This window comes from Lonchura striata, chromosome 3 (genome assembly GCF_046129695.1).
Source record: "Lonchura striata isolate bLonStr1 chromosome 3, bLonStr1.mat, whole genome shotgun sequence".
NCBI lineage: Eukaryota > Metazoa > Chordata > Aves > Passeriformes > Estrildidae > Lonchura > Lonchura striata.
The window spans coordinates 82,385,028-82,403,701 of record NC_134605.1 but is presented as its reverse complement, the minus strand read 5'-3'; the positions used below and the strand labels follow the sequence as shown (position 1 = coordinate 82,403,701).

General features: G+C 33.3%; 1 protein-coding gene across 4 annotated transcripts in view; it reads left to right on the top strand.

Annotated features, from left to right (window-relative positions):
• MEI4 (meiotic double-stranded break formation protein 4) overlaps positions 1-18,674 on the top strand; it is a 125,311-nt gene that overhangs the window by 87,702 nt on the left and 18,935 nt on the right. For 3 of the 4 annotated variants that reach the window (XM_077782323.1, XM_031504411.2, XM_077782325.1), the window contains exon 5: positions 2,999-3,130. The exons of the other annotated variant lie outside the window; for it this stretch is intronic. In XM_077782323.1, coding sequence (XP_077638449.1) covers positions 2,999-3,130 — 132 coding nt within the window. The remainder of the gene's footprint in view (positions 1-2,998; positions 3,131-18,674) is intronic. 4 annotated transcript variants of the gene reach the window in all.

Sequence of the window (18,674 nt, the reverse complement as noted above, 5' to 3'; positions counted from 1 at the left end):
AACATATGCTTTTATCTTTAATAAAATTATATATTATTAGATTTTTTTTGTTTGAATGTTTCCAGAGTATAATTAGCAATACATGAGCATTGCTATAAAACAAGGTCTTTTGTTTGCTATTTGCAGATTCATTGCTTATATGCTACAAATTTGTTCTGCATGCATTTGATGCATATAGTCTATGAGCATTATTTTAACCTTTTTTGTCTCTTATTTTCTTAAAATATTCTTATAGGAATTTAAGAGATCCACCAAGATAAAATGTAAAACCAATGCTTTTTAATAAATCAGTGGGATTTTAAAAATCAGTATTAATATTTATTAAATATAATTACAGTGCATTTTCTGTAATATGTTACTGGGAAGTATTTTTAATATAAGGATACATTTAATAACAATGCTTATTAAATATTAGTAAATTCACCAGTGACATTTTTCAGTGCCATTGATACTCATATCTCAAGTACCCTAAGTGGCACCATTACAAAATACAAAATACCTATTTGCTTCTCTTAGTAGAGGCTGAGTCTATAAATTTCAAGGTCCTGTTATTTAGTCCTCAAAAAGTACTAATAGAAAATGACAACTCTTTCCAAACCATAAAAGATACGGAAATTTTGTGAAAGATTCTATTTAGTTAAATCTCAGCTGTTAGCATTAATAATTGCACCAAAAAACTTCATTGCTTTATTATCTATCAAAAAATTATGTAAGCAAATAGAAGTGAGCTTAAACAAAAATAACAATATTCATGTTTTACTGTGATCTTTGGGAGAGATTACCTTGAAAAACTGCTCTGGATTGCCTAGTTTGCTTGTGCGGCAAAGGCAAATTAGCAAATATACTCAGTGTTATGCTCTGAAAATACAGAACTGTAAAATTTGTATCCCTCCTTAATTTATTAAAAGAAATAAAAATTAATGGCTACTTTATTGAAAAATGTGCTATTTTTAAAGCATTTTTTAAACCTTGAGTTGAATCAGTTGTACCCTTGGAAATACGGTTGCTGTCAAGGCAGAACTATCCAGCTGTTGCAAACTTGTTTCTAGTAGATACTGTGGAAGACACTTTCAAAATGGTGATTTCTACTTTATTTTTAGAAAGAGAAGTCATTGTTTTGTTTGGAAGGGTATATATTTCCAGTATATGAGTCTCATTTTAATTCATATATCTTCAAAGCATAGGTAGGTGCATGCATTATATTATCCCTTCATATCATTTTAATTGTTCAGAAACCTATTTTTATCACATCTTCATTCACATTTCATATTTATAGACTCTTTGGTGTATATGTTGATGAATGATTTTAATTACATAGGTTTTCAAAGCTGTATGTGTACAATTTATGAATTCTTTTTAATAGAAGGAGTTTCTTTGTATCTCTGCATGCAGATTTGAATCTGAACTTCAGACTTGTGTGTCTTTTGTAGATTTCTTTTGATACTTGTTTTGAGATTACATGCAGAAGTGAGATGATTGATAGCAAAGTTTTATTAAAGTTGGATTATTCTGACTGTGCATAGGAGTCTTGTGTTGGGAAGAGGATAAGCAAGGTGATTTAACTCTTTATCTGGAAGAGGCTGGTAAATAGACTTTGCATCAACTGCTGATCAGGCAGTCAAGCAAGAACTGTAAATGTAAAGCTGCCTAATTAATGGGTTCTACAGCAAAAGATTTCAGTCCACCTTGCTGTTCACTTACCTAGCCCAAAAATTTGGTCAGTGACAATTTTACATGAGACAGTGTTGAAAACCATAGTAAAGTCAAAGTAAATGTTTCCCCTGAATAAAAATCATGCTGACTGCTCCTGGAACACCTTCCTGCCTTTTGTGTCTTTGGAAAAGTTTTCCAGCAGGATTCATCCAATGCAAACTTGTAAATGGCAGGCAAGTATTTTAATTCATATATCTATATCTATAGATAGATAGATAGATAGATAGATAGATAGATAGATAGATAGATAAATTAGATAGATGTCTGCATGTGTATGCACGTGTGAGTTGGCTGGAGGTATAATCTTAATAGGATGCAGTGATCTGTTTTGAGTGGTTAAGACATCATAGTTATTCTTAGGCATACAGATTTGTGTAAGAATATCCTTTTGTCAGTCAAAAATACTCATTTACAAAGAGTTACTGAATATTAATGTTGTAGGAGACATGCATTTATATAAAAATACAAATTATAGTAATTATAATAATGTCTTACTTCTTTTTTCCTTTGAATTAACTCCAGTATATTTACATATACAAAAATCTTGTGTACTTTGTAGAGAAGTATGCTTCATTACATAATAGATATTTATTTCAATTTCAGGGAACAAAGAAAACAGGTTTTTTTGGGTTTTTTTAGTAGAAGACACTGTGGCAAAAAATTACTAACATAAATTTCATGTAAGTCTACATCACTCCTCTTGTGGTTCAGGAGAAATGCATTGTTAAAGAACAATATGAAGGTGAATTGTTTGAATTTGAAAATACATACAGATACATAGTGTGCCTTCTAGCAGTTAGCATTAGTCATTTAATCATCTTCTAGGAGTTAGCATTAAGTTTTGTCCTAATAACTATATTGACAGAACACTCTAGTACAGTTCTCAGCTTAGAAGTTTGAATTTCAAAGGATTTGTTTATTTATTTGTCTAGCTGTGAAAAGCAGAAGAACTGTATGTGCAGAATAGTCACAAATTTGCTATGTGAGGAGATAGGTATGATGACATCTAATCCTGAAAAATGGTGTCCTGGCAAGTTCACACTTTTGGAGGATTTTGTTCCCATGGCAATTTCCTGTAGTGTTAATCTTGTGAGGATGGATGTCAATTTCTCATAGATCTCATATACCTGTAATCAATAGAATTTCAAACACTAAATTTTTTAATTGGACTTTTTCCTTTAACATTTTAATATGTAAATCCCATTTCTACTTAAAGTAATCCTTTGGGATAAAAAAAGATTGAGATGCATTTTGAAAGATTAAATTTACTGTTATTTCTCTTTAGTTTCAGGCACTGCATTCTGTATCACAAACTCTGGGTTTGCTAGGAAGGAACAGCATACTAAGAAATTCTTTAATATCCTTTCTCCTATCGGAAGTCCGTCAGTTTGCTGAGCAGTTGTTGCAGGCTCACCAGGTACTGTCATCTTTTCTTTTTGTGAAAGGCCAAAGAGGGGTGTTGAGGAGTGTATTGGCTGTATTTATTTGTTTCTTAAAATGTTAAAAAAGCATCATTGTATATTCAGAATATTCAGATTTAAGAACGCAGAAAATGCTAGGAGCTACCTTAAACAGCAAATCCAAAAAGAGAGGTATAAAGTAAGAGAAAATTTAATACAGAAAGGTAAAATTATCAGACTGGATGACAAATGGACTGTATAGGTTTTTAGATCATGCTATATAATTTGCAAAACACTTGAAATAATGAGTTAGAAGACAGTGCAATGTATAAATTATTGACTATGCAGGCAATGCAACTTTTGTATTCAGCTAAACAGACAATACAACTTTGGTATTCTCTCTAGCTCATGTAAAGCTGGAAAGTCAGCTAGTTTATTTTATTTCAGAATTAGATTTCATGTTTCACATTATTATTATTTCAAATTATGAATTTTCATTATGCAAAACTCATCTAGCACATAGTATTGTTCTTAGTTTGTTACAATGAGTAGGAGATAAAGAGCAGAATAGAACTTTTGGTAAAATTTATTCTTAAATTAATTTTTTTCCAATAAAATATAGAGGAAAGAGAGAGAGAGAATGGAAAAAAATATGAAATAAATACGGATTTCATAGATTTTTTCATATATTTGTATGTGTTGATATGTATTTTATGCAAAATGTTCAGCTTCACTTGGGATTGCAATTAGATTTTACACTATCCTAAAAACTTTTTATTTGGTGGAAAATAAATTTATTGATACATATCAAAAACATTCACCATAGATTTGTTCTATTTTGTTGTCTAATCTAACAAAAGGCTTAAGTGTTGCTTAAGCAGTATTAACTTTTTCTTTTACTCTCTAGGATATGATGTAGTAGTGAGTTTGGACTGTTGGAGAGGGAGTATGTAATTGCCAACCCAAATTTCTAGTATGTTTGAATCATATTCTGAAAATGCCAGTTATGAAAGAATTAGACAATGAGTTATGCCTTATTTTAAGTCACTGTTAGCAAACAAGATTTATTGATGGCAACCAAAAGTCAACAGACTTTTAACAACTGTAAGGATAGGGAATAGTGTGTAATTAAAAAACAGTAATTGTTTTTTTACGTTTAAAGCAGTTGTTAATTTTTAACATTATTAAATCTCACCTGTTTAACAGAATCAGTCCTCTTTCTTTTTAGTGTTTTGCCAGTGGCAACACAGAACCTTTCAGTTCTCCACAGTGATGTCAAGCTCATACTGAGCATTGTGCTTTGCTGAGTTAGTTACTATGGAACTGCTTAACCTTGCCATACTGTAATTATTTTTATTGCTTTCATATTTGGTGAAGCCTCAGGAGCTGGGCATCTGTCAATCTGTAGCTGACACTCTAGGACTTTGAAAAGCTGCAGTACACGTATGGAAAGTAACTGAAGATCTGGTTTGCTTGTGGTGAAGTCAGTGTTTTTAAAGTTCATGCATTCTTACATTTAGTCCTGATGTATTGTGTTCATTTACAAACCCTCATATATTCTGTATGTGATAGTATTCTGGAAATGTATCACAATAAGACTCCATTCTGATGGCCTGATTTATGATTCTGATTGATGGACCTGCTTCCAAATGTTTCTGAATTTGTGTAGCATGGCTTCTGGTAGATATGGTTCTAAAAATAATTAAAGGTTTTTTTTTTTTTTTTTGTTCTATAATAAAATCTAATTATACAATATCCATTTGAAATTAAAAAACCACCAGCTTAAAAAAAAACTCCTCATAAATACTCAAATTAGAGTTTGGAGAAAGATAATACTTCATATAATCATTAGCTGACAAGTATTCTAATTGTGTTTTGTTACTTAAGCAAAACTGCTGTTAATTGCAAAGAGTATCTCCCATTTAAAACAATCAAATTAGAGATTCTTAATTTTAGTTATGATTAGGGGTGTGGAAATACATGAGGTTTGCTTTGCCTCACTGTTCGTTAGTTTTATTTTTGGCACATAGGAGAAATAAAGAATTATCTAAGGCGTGTATCCAGGTTAGTTTGCAGTTAACTTCTGAACATTTGATAGAAAACAGAAATTGAAAAAAATAGCTTATTCATCCAAGCAAATTTCTGTTTTATTTTTTATAGTAATAATTTTTTTTTAAATTGAAGATGGTTTCCAACACAGACTTGGAATAAAAACAGCATTCCTTTTAATTTTTTAAAATGAATCATCTAGATAGCTCAACATTTCAGTTTTAATTTCCTCATTAAGACTTGAACTAAGTTCTAAGTAGTTTGTCAAATGCATGAATTCAAGAATATGCAACTTTATATTCCATTATGTCTTCAGTAGGAAGTGTACTCAGCTCAACCCCCTGCAGGTTTGTGTATACATCTTTGATAAATATTGAAAATATTTTACTTTACAGTTCTGACTGATTTTAGAGAGTTTGTAACTGTGTTTTCTTGGAACAAGGTTATCAGTCTATGACCCACAGTTCTAAAGCACTATCTGTGTCCCATGCTTTACAAATTAAAAAATTAGGTTGTCTGTTGAAGAGTGTTTCAAATAAACTACAACAGAAGAATATAGAGATTACTCTGAATATTTTTATGTTGTTTTCTAATTGGTTAAATCCTTTCAGAAGATTTCAGAGTCAAAGATTTCAGATACTGTGGAAGATGGATTAATTTTCAAATGTTGACCTCATGATAGCAAATCTTCCTTTGTTATAACTTACAATGACAGAAGCCCAGGAATGAAAGGCACATAGTGGTTTACCACTCATTTTAACCCCCACAGTATTAATTCCAAGAATTCTGTAAAAGAAAATTAGAAACCAGAAAATAGATTTTGAAATAGGAAAGAAAGACATACTATGAGGTTTTGGAAAGCTCTGTTATTCAGTAATTGCTGATGCATAGCTTGGGTAGCATTACCCAAGTTTTATATCACATTACTTTCTATATACCATTTTTACTTTTTTGACACTTTAAAATAGTTATATCACAAAATCTGTACACTATATAGCTGTTTATTTGGGGTTTTGTAATCAAAGCACCAAATTCTATGTAATTCTCAATATTATATGTAGTAAGCATTAAGTCCAAATTCAGATGTGGGTGCTGACTTGTCACCTGAAGTGAATGGCAGAGGATATAAAGGATGAGATTAATCCTCTTTTGTTTAGGTATATGTAGAAGACCTTGCTGTCTACTTCTTGTAAAAGTCAACCAAGCAGCTAAGATTAGCTAAAAATTTGCCAACATGAAGATAGATAGTCATGCAAGGCTTTGTTGAATGTTACAGAAATTCTTGAGAATTGGGCTCATTACAACAAAGCAGCTTTGACTCAAAAGATCCAAAGGAGGTAGACATAAGGTGGGATTTGTCTTACTTGAATTCAGATTTCTATGATATTTCCATCTGACTTTCTTACTTTAACTTTCCATTGTAGTCAAGGGAAGGGAAAAGTAATTTCTTGTCCAACCTATGTTCTCATACATAATTATCATAATTGATCCTAGAGTTGTTTGCTTCTTTCTTCTGGCTCTGAGAAAGAACATATTAGTTGATAACTTGAAATGCAGATATTTATGTTAAAAAATTCCAAAGTTAAGGGATGAAAATCCTATAATATCTCTGCAAAAATAGCTTTCTGGATGTTCTGGTCAAGAAATGTTATTTGAGCGAAGACCTGATCCTGCAGAGCATTGTAACAGGTAGTCATGCAAAGCATACTTCTGTCTGTACACTGACAAACATATGTAAATAACACTGTTAGATGTTCGGAACAAGTTATATTTTAGTTACTGTAATTAATAAGTTATGTTAGTTATCATGTATTCGAATTCTATTAGTGTCCACAAGAGGCTGGTGACTGATGATGATGGATTGTACAGGATATGTGGGTTGGAGCTTCCTGTAAGATGCTTTCAGCCCTGGTGTGTCCGATGCATGTGTCTCTAAACAGGAAGACCCATAAAACCAGCAGTCTGTGCAGGCCACTGCAGAAGAACCAAGAGGAGCACAGAAGCACTATGATTCTGAGTATTTCCCAAGATTTTCAGTGCTATTCAGCACTGTATAGGTAAAAGGCTTGTCACTGGGATGTCAAACTGCTCAGAACAGCTCTATATGGAAGTAAATGAAGGGCTGAAATATTCCTGTGGCTGGAGAGACTTTTTTTTTTCCAAGCTGGCCTGCAAATTAGAGACTTTGTGAATGCCAGTTTGGACTAGCTCAGTTGGTAATCAGTTCATAAGGGAAAATGGAGTTTTCCTGTAGCTGGGTTCAGCTAGATGATCAAAAGGTTTAAAGTACTGAGAACTGAACTATTAATGTCAGAGCGTCTTCATAAGCTTTTCTCCATGTATCCATTCTGTATCCACTGGTTGCTCTGGGCAGGTGTGGTACACACCATATGCTTTATTCTGAAGGCAAGTGTGTCTGATGTGATGTAGGGAATTCTTCAGACAAGCTCCTCTTTCCAGGAAGTTCACTTCATTTATGCCATATGTCTAATCTCTTCAAACATAAGTTTATATACATTGCAATAAAGGTTTCCTATGGGTAAGGAAAAAAAGCTATACTACTTTTTTCCCAACTATGATAGAAAATGTCTGAAATAGTTAATAAGAAAAAACAACTGAGAATATTATGCAGCTAAAGAAGCTGAATACCTTTTGCAGTCTACTGTTGTTTGAGGTACTAAAATGACTATCAAGTATATTTGGCTTTTTAAAATTTCTACTGTTGACTTTTGCTGATACATCAGATTAATAATACTTTACCTAGGTAGAAAAAAATGTAGACCTTATGAAAATAATTCAACTTGCATTTGGACATCTGTTCATCCTTTTTAAGTTGTAATTTCTTTCCTTGTTATGCTTGTAAGCACAGATTGTAGCGTATTTCAAACTGTAAATTGTTAAAGATGGTGCAAAATAGATCTCTGAGTAAATGTAATTTTTATTCCATGCAACTGCTGATGCTACTGATAACAAAGGAAATAATGGATGGATAGAATAATTAGTGGATCTGCATTTTTTTCTTATATACCTAGTGTGGAGATACAGTTTTGCAAATATGTAAATCTCTTCCCTGAAAGGCAGAAATGAAAGAATCAGTCAAGACTTGGTATATGCTAGAAGAGTTCCATACACCTTTGAAGGATATGCTTTTGCTGCACATGTCATCCCTTATTACAGATTAGATTTTAAGATGCTTACATGTCCGACAGAACTGGAAAATGACAAATGGTTCACGCAGTTTTCTCTTCCCTCTCATATTATCTAGAAATGATGCCATTATGGAGAAAGGAGTTTAGAAGTGTTCCTACAGAACTAAAAGGTAGCAGGGCTTTGACTACACTTAGGTGCTTGGCAAAATTGAGGATGACATGTAATCAGAAAAGCTCAGATGTGTTTGGGAACAGAAGCAGCAAATATCGATTACATGAGCAGAACTCTGTCAACTAGGGTATTATAACTCTTAATATTGGTGAATCATGTCATTCATGGAAACATAATACTGGAAAAAGGAAAAAGGCTTAATTAAATATGCCTTAATTAAATATATCTCAAAAAGTTGCTAAGTAATATCTCTGGAAATCTTGTTTCAAAGTCAGGTTTAAAAAAAAAACAACACCAAAACTAAAAAATCCCATAAGCCAAAACAGAACCAAAAATAACATGATTATAAAATAAATGAAATTGCCTATTTTAATTTCTGGTGCAGTAAAGCTTTCATTACACCTTTTTCAAAATGTAGGTTCATGCTGCTTTTTCTTCCTTATTCTCAGTGTTAATACTGTCCTTTTCCTATTGCTTTCTTTACAGCTCATTTAGTTCTTTTGCATGCCTGAAAGCAGAACATGAATAAGGACAAAGCATCATGTCTGGTATACCTGCTAGTCTGGAAGATCATTTGATTTTTACTTAAACCTGTGGTTTCAAATAGATAGTTTCAATGTTCCTTTTAAGCTCCCTTCTTCATTGAGCATTCCTGCTTACAGACAATGATTTGCAAAATGGAATGATGTTACAGAAAATTGAGCACTGCTTCCTTAATGCTTTTTGCGTATTGCAGTTGTCTATGTGAATAGCACATACACCATATATGCTTTTAAACGTTCAATTTCCAGGAAAGGTAACAGATTTTGTTACAGATTTACCTTTGGCTTTTTATTTTGGAGAATTGTTTAACATCTTCATTATGCATGCTTTTAACACAGTTTCACTAAATGCTTTTTTAGGATAAATTATAAATGCACAGTTCCTGTGTCAGTGGCTTTGTGGTCTGCTTTAGTATTCCACATCTTCATAAAATAGAAAAATAAAGAGTTATAGACCTAGATTTCTAATTGGGAATCACTGATAAAATGATTTTTTGTTTGAAGAGTAACTACAGCTTATAATTAAAACTCTTCTTAAAATCTTAGATAAATATAGCAAAATGTAAATGGAAACTATGGAGTTATAGAGGATACTAGTGTAAAACTATAACTTCATCTTTCTTTCAAAACATTCAATTTTACAGGACACATCAATATCTTGGATTTCTTACCTTTGCACACTGTTTTCTCTCTAAACACATGTGACAGATCTGTACATAATGACTTAGAACATCAGCTTGCCCCATTGGAACATCCTTTGTTGGTTTCATTTGGTTTTGCTAAAAATAGACTTAAAGCAGTGTTTATCTATCTATAGAGCTTATGCATAGCTATCACTATTGTAAAGACCAGGAAGATTAACTGATGTTTGTTTGGTGCTTTCTAAAATGTTCAAGTGCTGCTGCCACAGTCAGAATGAGCTGCTGCTCCAAGTTTGGCTCTGAAACAAGCAGAATTTGTCTCTCATGGATTTAACTGATGCAGAAGTTATTAACAGAGTAGGTTTATATCAGGGATGAAGGGTATTAGCTGCATAGAGTTTGCTTTGTAGCTAACATTGAAATTACGGTTTGCATGGCTGAGACATGTGGAAGATTAAATCTGGTTCTATAGCATATTTTAAACTTAGTATATATTTTGGGTGACATCCTTCTGCCTGTCTGGTTAAAGCTTGATCTGGCAAAACAGCAAGCCACTATTAATTCTGTGCCCAGAGGGGAAAATGGGTTCCACAACTGGTGTCAGCAGCAGCTCCTATTCATTGCTACATTGACAGCATTTCTGGTGTAGATATAATTTAGGGAGATAGGTTGGGATGAGCTAAAGCTGAACATCTTTATACAAGGTATCAGAGATAGATTTAAGGTTGTTGTGCTGAGGACTTGGGGATCTGAGGGTTCAGTTTTTGGTAGGCACTGATGATGTAGCCTCAGTCCACAACTGATTCAGTGCAGCTAATGTGGTGGACCTGATCAGAGTAAGAGTGAGTTTGGTACTCACGGGGACTTTGGAGATATGGAGATGGGATACTGGATTAGGTTTGTGGTGAAGGAGAAAGAGAGCAGCAGCTAAGTGTGTTTAGATCTGTGTGTTAATTATGTGAGCTGCTGGATTCATGTAAGGCTTGGATGTCCAAGATTTGTGCAGCAGAGGACATTTTGCTGAAGTTGGAGGTGTTCCTGAAAGAGAAGCTGAAGTGTTCTCAGGTAGGATATATTATTTATATGGCTTGATTAGATTGAGGATTAAGACATTGCTGGTTGCAGTCTTGAACTTGTAAGGCAGATAACCAGATACCTCTGTTGAGTTGAACCACAATTATCAATGCACACTTGCACACATATAGTATTACAGAAGAATTTATGGCAGCACAATTTGTGTTGCATGTCCTGTAGAATTATTTATTTTCTGCTAAAGTATACATTTGAAATGCATGTAGCACCAACATTACAGAATTAAAAGTAGTTCTAGAAAATAACTTTCTTGAATCCACTCCAGTTTAGCTTCCTATTATATAAGAAAGGATTATTTTCACTTGATTGTAATAGTAATTCACACAGGGAGAAGTCAAATGCATAGAGCAGAAAAATTAGAAAAATAGAAGAAAAATATATTATTATTTCTCCATTCTCATAGACAATAACACTCTAGGTTGCATGATTATAGTGCAGACTTTGAAGATGTAACTTGTATGTTTAGAATTTCTTGGCATCTGTCATTCCTGGAATTGAGTTGGCAAAGCTCAATTAAACCTCTGGGTGTATTGTCTTGAAACAAGATTGTTTGGGCTTTGTTTCATCTTTATAATGAATTCTTTCATTAAAAGTTAGTACTAGTGCCTCTTGAGTTTTCAGATTATTAAACTTCTAGCTGAACTTGCAGTTTTCAAGAATGCTTGATGGAGCTTCATCATTTAATCAAAGATCTTTTGCTAAGCCTAGCTACAACATTTTATACAGAATACTATGGTGAATTGTGTATGATAAATACGAGAGAGTGGAGTAATAGAGTTAAAAATTTAAGTAGTATTTCTGCCTATTGGCATAAGTTATAAAAAAAGCTTAGTTTAGAGTAACTGAATAAGTTAACCATTTTGATTTCTTCCTACACAATTTGATTATTTTAACTATGATTCAGTCCTGTTGATTAACTTAGAGTAAATTCATTGAATGATCGTCAAAGTGTGGAATGGAAAAGGTTGGAAACAACATCTGGAAATTATCTAATATAACAACCTGCTCAAAGCATTTTTTGCACTTCTATTTGCAACAACTCAGGATTTCTTTTTGCCAGTTTGTCCAGCCTTTTAAGATCATTCTGAATGGTAGCACAGTCCTCTGGTGTGTCCATCACTTCTGCTGTTGTGTCATCTCTAAACCTAATATGTTGGGTACATTTTCTAGATATGAGATTATAGTTGCAAATTAGTTGACATCCTAAAGAAAATATGTTATGTCATATAGAGAGAGGCAAGTAATTTTTCTACCTACGAAGGAGTAATACTGCAGGAAAGCTTGTAGGAGCTTTAGTAACACTCTAGGAGTTACAAACTAGTGAAGGTATAATTATCAGTTTATGGAAACATAAGGTGAATATTGAGACATGCTCTGAAACTCCTCATTTTTCTCAAACTTCCTGTAGAAAACCTTTCATACACCTAAGAAATAGCACATAACCCACCTAGAGGATAGCACATAACCCACTAAATTAGCCCTTAGCCTTCCAGGACTGAAAAATATTTCAGAGGGACCTTGAATAACAGCTAGAACTAATTATATTTAAGTATGTTCCATATATTTTTTCTTGTTATTTTTAAATTATTTTAATGAAGGAAGAAGTTTCAAGGAAAGCAACACATTAGCTTCTTTCTATGTTTAATTTAGAACTTGTCTGATTTAAGAAGGGTCTTGAATAACTTAAGCAAGCTAGCAAAATTATTTATCTAGAAACTGTAATACTTGGATCTTTTAGGAGCTGTTTTGTTTTTCACCTGGATGTGTAGTTTAGTTGGGAAGTGTGCAGCTTATATGATAAGCTTGATGAACCTTTGTATCTGCTCATTTCAGAGAATATGGGGGTTTTTTTGGTTTTTTTTTTTTTTTTTGGTTTTTTTTTTTTTTTTTTGCTTCCGTGGGAGGTAAAGTGCTGTTTTATAGGCCATGCAGAGAGAACAAGTAAATGACCAAGGATTACTGAGATCTCAAATTACATCTAGAGCAGTGTTTGCCAAGAGCAGGAGTCATCAACATGGTGATCTTTCACTGTGATTAACCTTCCTTCTGTATCCATCTAGATATTCTTATTATCTGGTACTATTGTGCTACTGCTAGGTCTTTGATGTTATCACACCTCCCTTTCAACCACCTAAACGCCATCATAATTGCCTTCCTTTTTCTTCTCAGACCTGATTACATATTAAACCTTGTGTATCTTTCACAGACTCTTAGCTCCATTGTAGCCAGGAGAAGGTAACACCAGAAGTTTGGGGCTGAAGAGGGCAAGGCATTTTTAAGCTTGAAAACTCTTCTCGCTGAAAATGAGAAGTAATTCTAGGTAACTGGTATGTTTTTCTCAAAAGTAAATGGTGTATAATTCCAGTTAGTATTTCCAATATTGATAGCAAGATTAGTCTAGTGGGTTGTACTTCTGTCAGCTAAATGCTGTATTGTTGAAAGACATTATTGTACCATCTGCTGAAAACAGAATAAATTTTCAGGTATAATGTGAAAAGAATACTTTTCTGTCTCAGAAGCAAGGCACAATAATCAATTCTCACATGGTAAAATTCACCCACATTGTAGATGAGGTAAATGATAGTGTTTTCTGTCATTAGAGCTTTTTTCAGCTTATAAATTTTGGAAAAAGTTTATCATTCAGACTGAAACTTTTTTTTTCTGTAGATATCTTCCTCAGACCATTTTTGTGAAGAGAAAGACATAAGTGCCCACAGTTTTCACAGAAGCCAGCATGGGCTTTGCTTTGAATTTATGCATTTCTGTGCAATAGCAGGCATTGTAAAATCATGTCCTAGACAGCCATGAATGCATTAGCAGCTACACTGAAAATATTCTTTCTTAAAAGTAGTTACCTCACTCTAAAAGCATTTATGAAGTTAAAGTAATATTTGTGATATGTGTGGGGTTATATAAATAATTATAATTAAAAAAGTATTAATTCTGTATTTAGAGCAGAGACTGAATACTACACATTTCATGCCCATGCATATAATAAGAACAGAAAAAATACTGAACAATATTTCTTCTAATTGAGCATCATCCATTCTCTATAGTAGCAGAAGCAAGAACCCGTTTCAAAAAGAAGAATAAACCAAAAAAACCAAATCGCAGCCGAACACCTGTAGGCATAAAGAAACAAATTAGGATTGTAGTGCCATTATATGGATTTAAAATTGCCATTCCCAGCAAAAGCTGGGAGCTAGTAGTACATTAAGGAACTATATAAAATAAATAACATCATTATTTGCATATTAAAGAACATAGTCTGAATCGTAGACCTTTATTTCCTCTATGTTTCATGATTCGGCTAGTGAATGCTTTGGTCAACCTTTGGAATGTGTCCCACTACTTTTGCATGGTGGTTGCTCAAGAACTGCTCAACTCTGCTTAGCTTGGAAGAAGAATCTACTTAAATTTGAGTGTCTGAATTTAATTAATTAGAAGTTCATACCTATGTTTTTGTAATGTAGGAGCCAATTTCAGTCTGTGGGTTATTCAAGATACAGTCTGTCATGGTCATGGGTTCTTAAAAAGTAATTATCATGCAAAAGACAACTCTTTCTAAACTTGTATGTTTCTCTAGAGTGTATATACCACTGTAGGAAAAGTAGAGGAAGTTAACTTTCCAGGAAAACATAAAGCTGCTGAGATTCTCCTTATACATGATTTAAGATTACCAACAAGGAAGACAGCTTCTACTCCTCTAATGACTTTAGAGAGTCACATAGGAATTAAACTGCTTACAGAATTATCTTTTTTAGGGAATAATATTTTTTATTTGCTATACAGCATAACTAATCACCTTTAAAGTGTAACTTTTTAAATAATATAACAATTATTATTATATTTCTCAAAATTCATCAGTTTTCTACAGATAGTGTTGCTAAATAGGCCAAGCAGTAAAAGGTATTTTGTGATGAAGATTGTGAAATCTTGCCCAATAGTCATTATAATTGTAATGTAGTATTCTTTTTAAGTGTGCTAGTATATTAACTAGGCAACATATGATGTATGAGCAAGAGTTGATCAAAATGTCAAAAATAAATTATGATTACTAAAATCAAATATTATTGGTTAATTTGTGATTTGGGTTTGTTTTTAAAGTTTTGCACCAATTTAAAAATACAATAAATCATAGAATTGGGCATTTCCATCTTTTATAATCTTTATGGGATTCTTTGTGTGCATGTTCAATGTGTTAAGATATATTGTTAACAAAATGTTAGTTTCCATAAAATAATGTGGAAGAGAGGACTAAGGGGGAAGAAAAGTTGTAATTGCCTCCCAGAACATGAAAAATTGTTAAACAAGGAGTAGTCCTTTTGTTTACTGGTGTGAGCAAGAAGAAACCTACTTGTTGATTAAGCTTAGAAGTCAAACTTATTGAAGTACAGAATACATTAATTATGAGTATCTTTTGGAGGTGACATCAGTATACTTGAACATATCTCAGGGTGAGAGGTGGGATTAAACACTTCAGCACCATTTCAGCCATAAATCTGAGCTCTTAAATGATGTTTTTTATATTATATCAACATAAATAATTATGGTCAAAATATTCATAAAGGGGGAAAAAGGAGGCAGAGCTATGCTGAAGATTTCCCCTACTTCTGAGTTCTAGAAGAAATTGCAATACTGTTCTAAGAGAGTGAATGCAAGTTTTGGGGAGATTGTTATAATAAGGGTGTAATAATTAATGCTAGTAGGTCAGCAAAGAGGCTTTACAAGAAATGTACAAAATTTTACTCATTTTAGAAAACAACTAACACATCCCACTCTCAGGATGTCAAATTGCAGGAGGTTAAAACTCTCTTCTTCAGGCAGTAATAAAAATTCAGGATGTAGATTAGATGTGTCCTGGCTGGCATGTTAAACAGGTAATTTTTGCATGAAAGTGACTGGTTTGCATCAGAGGGAGCCTTTTGGGGATTTCATATTTGGAGTCCTGTGAATTCTGTGTTTGCCTGACAGATTACTTCTGATGTCCCTGCTAATATTCAGTATTCAATGTAACACCTGTGTATAATATAATTTATGTCTAAAGATGGAGGAAATGGTAATATTAAGAGAAGGCTTGGAAACTGGGAGGAAAAAAAAAGGAGATGAAGACCTGCACCACTGATCGAGACCTTAGAGAGTTGTGCACAGTTACACATAAGGATCTGAGTAATGAGTAATTACAGCTGTGTTCACTGAATAGCATTTCAAAGAATTTCAACTGTAACAGCTAATAAAAAACCAAAACAATGCAAAACCCAAGAAAAATCTCTAATCAAGATTGATAGAATATGCTGAAATAGTATTATAGGTTCATAAAGTTATATAGTTATATAAAGTTATATAGGGCAATATATAAAATATAATTGTATAGTAAATTAGAGAAATTATGAATGAACTGTAAGCAATTGTCCAACCAGGTTTATGTTGAATCAGCTCAAATCAGTAGTACTGACTAAATAATGTTTTGTTTTGCTATGTATTATCTATTTTTTAAAATATTTATTTGAGGAAGAAATCCATCTGCAGGAAACTAATTCTTTTCCTAGAACTCGTGGTCTAATAGTAATTCTGAATACTACTAAATTCAAAATTTAAAGACCAGATCCAGTGCCTCTGGCAATCTCTAGAGGACATTTTACAGTCAAATTACATCAAAATTTTGAATTTATACTGTGATACCATTATATAGTTGCTGAGTTTATGTACTCTTGAAATAATAGAATTAACTTAGAATTAATAGTATTTAAGACAAGAATTACGAATTTGTTCATGTAAGTATAATTGAGTTTCCTTTTCTTCTATTTAGAATCCATGTAGAATCCTCCTATAGAGAAGGATTCTGTAAATCCTTCCTAGTGATTTATAATTCTTGCTTCTTCTTCTTCTTCTTCTTCTTCACATAGCCCTTAATTTGTATTACTGATTTTTGTTATAGCTCTATGTAAGGCACAGCTTCATCATTTTTTGTTGTTTATGAAACAAACTCTTACCTAATGCTACCTGTACTTATCAGTGATATCTGCCCTGGTTGTCTCTTCTACCTGATGCCCTGAAACACAATTCTCTCCTCTGTCGCCTCATTCACGAAGTGTACCACATTTTAGCAAACCTGAGGTATTCTAACTGCATTTTCAAACTTTGTGTCCTTCACTTTTGTTATGATGCCTGTAAGAAAGCATCAGTTACAGTAATATGTATTCAGTATCAAACACAGATTTCTGGTTTAAAGAGAAATCTTAGTAGTGTAAGATATCTGTACTACTTTATGATTGTTTTCATGGCATCCCATTTTCCTTCTCTTACTGCTCTTGTTTGAACAGTTTTAAACTGCAGTGTAAGATACTCAAAGAAGAAATTAGGTAGAAGTTTTGAGGGGCTACCAGCATACAAAGAAAAGAGTATTTGAGATTGCTCCAGGAATTCAGTCATATTGATTCTTAACACTGTTGGAACAGGGAAGAATTTTTTTGGTTTTAGCCTGACTCCCAGAAAGATATATCCAAAATAAGATGTACTAAACATAGAAGAGTTCATAGGACAGTTGCCATGGCAAAGCTATTCTTTCTGTGACAGGGGAAGTAACTGGGAGGGCTCCTGCTTTTCCAGGTGACCCAGTCCCTGGTCCTGTGGGACAGCACCCCGGTGAGCTGCTGCCAAGCCAGAGAGCAGTATTCCCCCTTTGGAGCCAAAAGATCGTTTGCTGACTTGGCCCCCTGGCACATCTTTTGTCATCCTGAGCTGTTTCCTGATTGATTCTCCTGCCTGAAAAGTGAAGGCAGAGGAACCAATGCAGGGCATTTTAAATATCTTTGCAGGCAGCTTTAGACACTTTACTGTAACTGCTGCAAGTATGAGAAATTCAGAATAGCAGCATGCAACATCGCTTTTAACTCTACATACAGCACCACCACCTCTCCAACCGAAAGATCTCAAGTTTTTGCTGGTTCTATTGTCTTTAAGGATGCATTCCTTATGACCACTATTGTGACTTCATTCTTCCACCTTAATCAGTATCCATTTGCAGATTACACAGATTTCCCTGTGAGCAACTGAGTGCAGTTCATGTGTGCAGAAGTGATGGCTCGCAATGAATTTCTGCATATACAGGAATTGGAATAAAATAAACATGATAAATTTTGTTGTAATCTGTGCACAAGGTACCTTTTTTTTTTTTTTTTAATTGCAGTTGATTCAGCAGGAGACAGAATTCTGGAATTTCAACAATAACATGCCTGTAGCCATTTGATCAGTAATACCTCACTTTTAAATTACCTCCGTACGCTAAGTTCCAAATTCTAAAGAAGACTTTAAAAAAGTAATAAAAAAAATCTAAAGCCAAGAGTCAAAAATACCAACTTATTCTTAAGGAACCTGTTTCTCCATTAGAAATTTAAGACGGAGGATTTTCAATCAAATGCATCATGTGAAATACAAAGAATTTCAGAAATTTTGTAGCTATTGGTGTAGTTATGGAAATAAGTTGACAGTGCAGTCTGTGGATTTTTTTAATGGATTTAATTATGTTGAAATTAAGGCAAATTGATTTATTTGCCCTTATGGTATATGGAGGGTCATGCTGGAGCAGCAATGGACAATTCTCTTATCCAATCATAATTGTTTCTATCATTGGCAAAAGATTTTTTTTTCCCCCAAAGTCTGAATATTTAAGTGTAAAAGCATTTTCATGTAAAAGACAAACTCAGAAACAGACCTCCACTTTTAGTTGACATATTTCTAACAAGGCATTCAGGGCTTTGTTGCTATAGGGAAATATTAGCAATTAATGTGAAATTCAGTAAGTGCACATCTGTCTGCTAAGCTAATAAATAAAACATAGAAACATAGATGGATTATATTAGTTGCCAGTTGTATCCAGGAGTATAAGCAGTGAACTGTGATACTTAAAATAAATT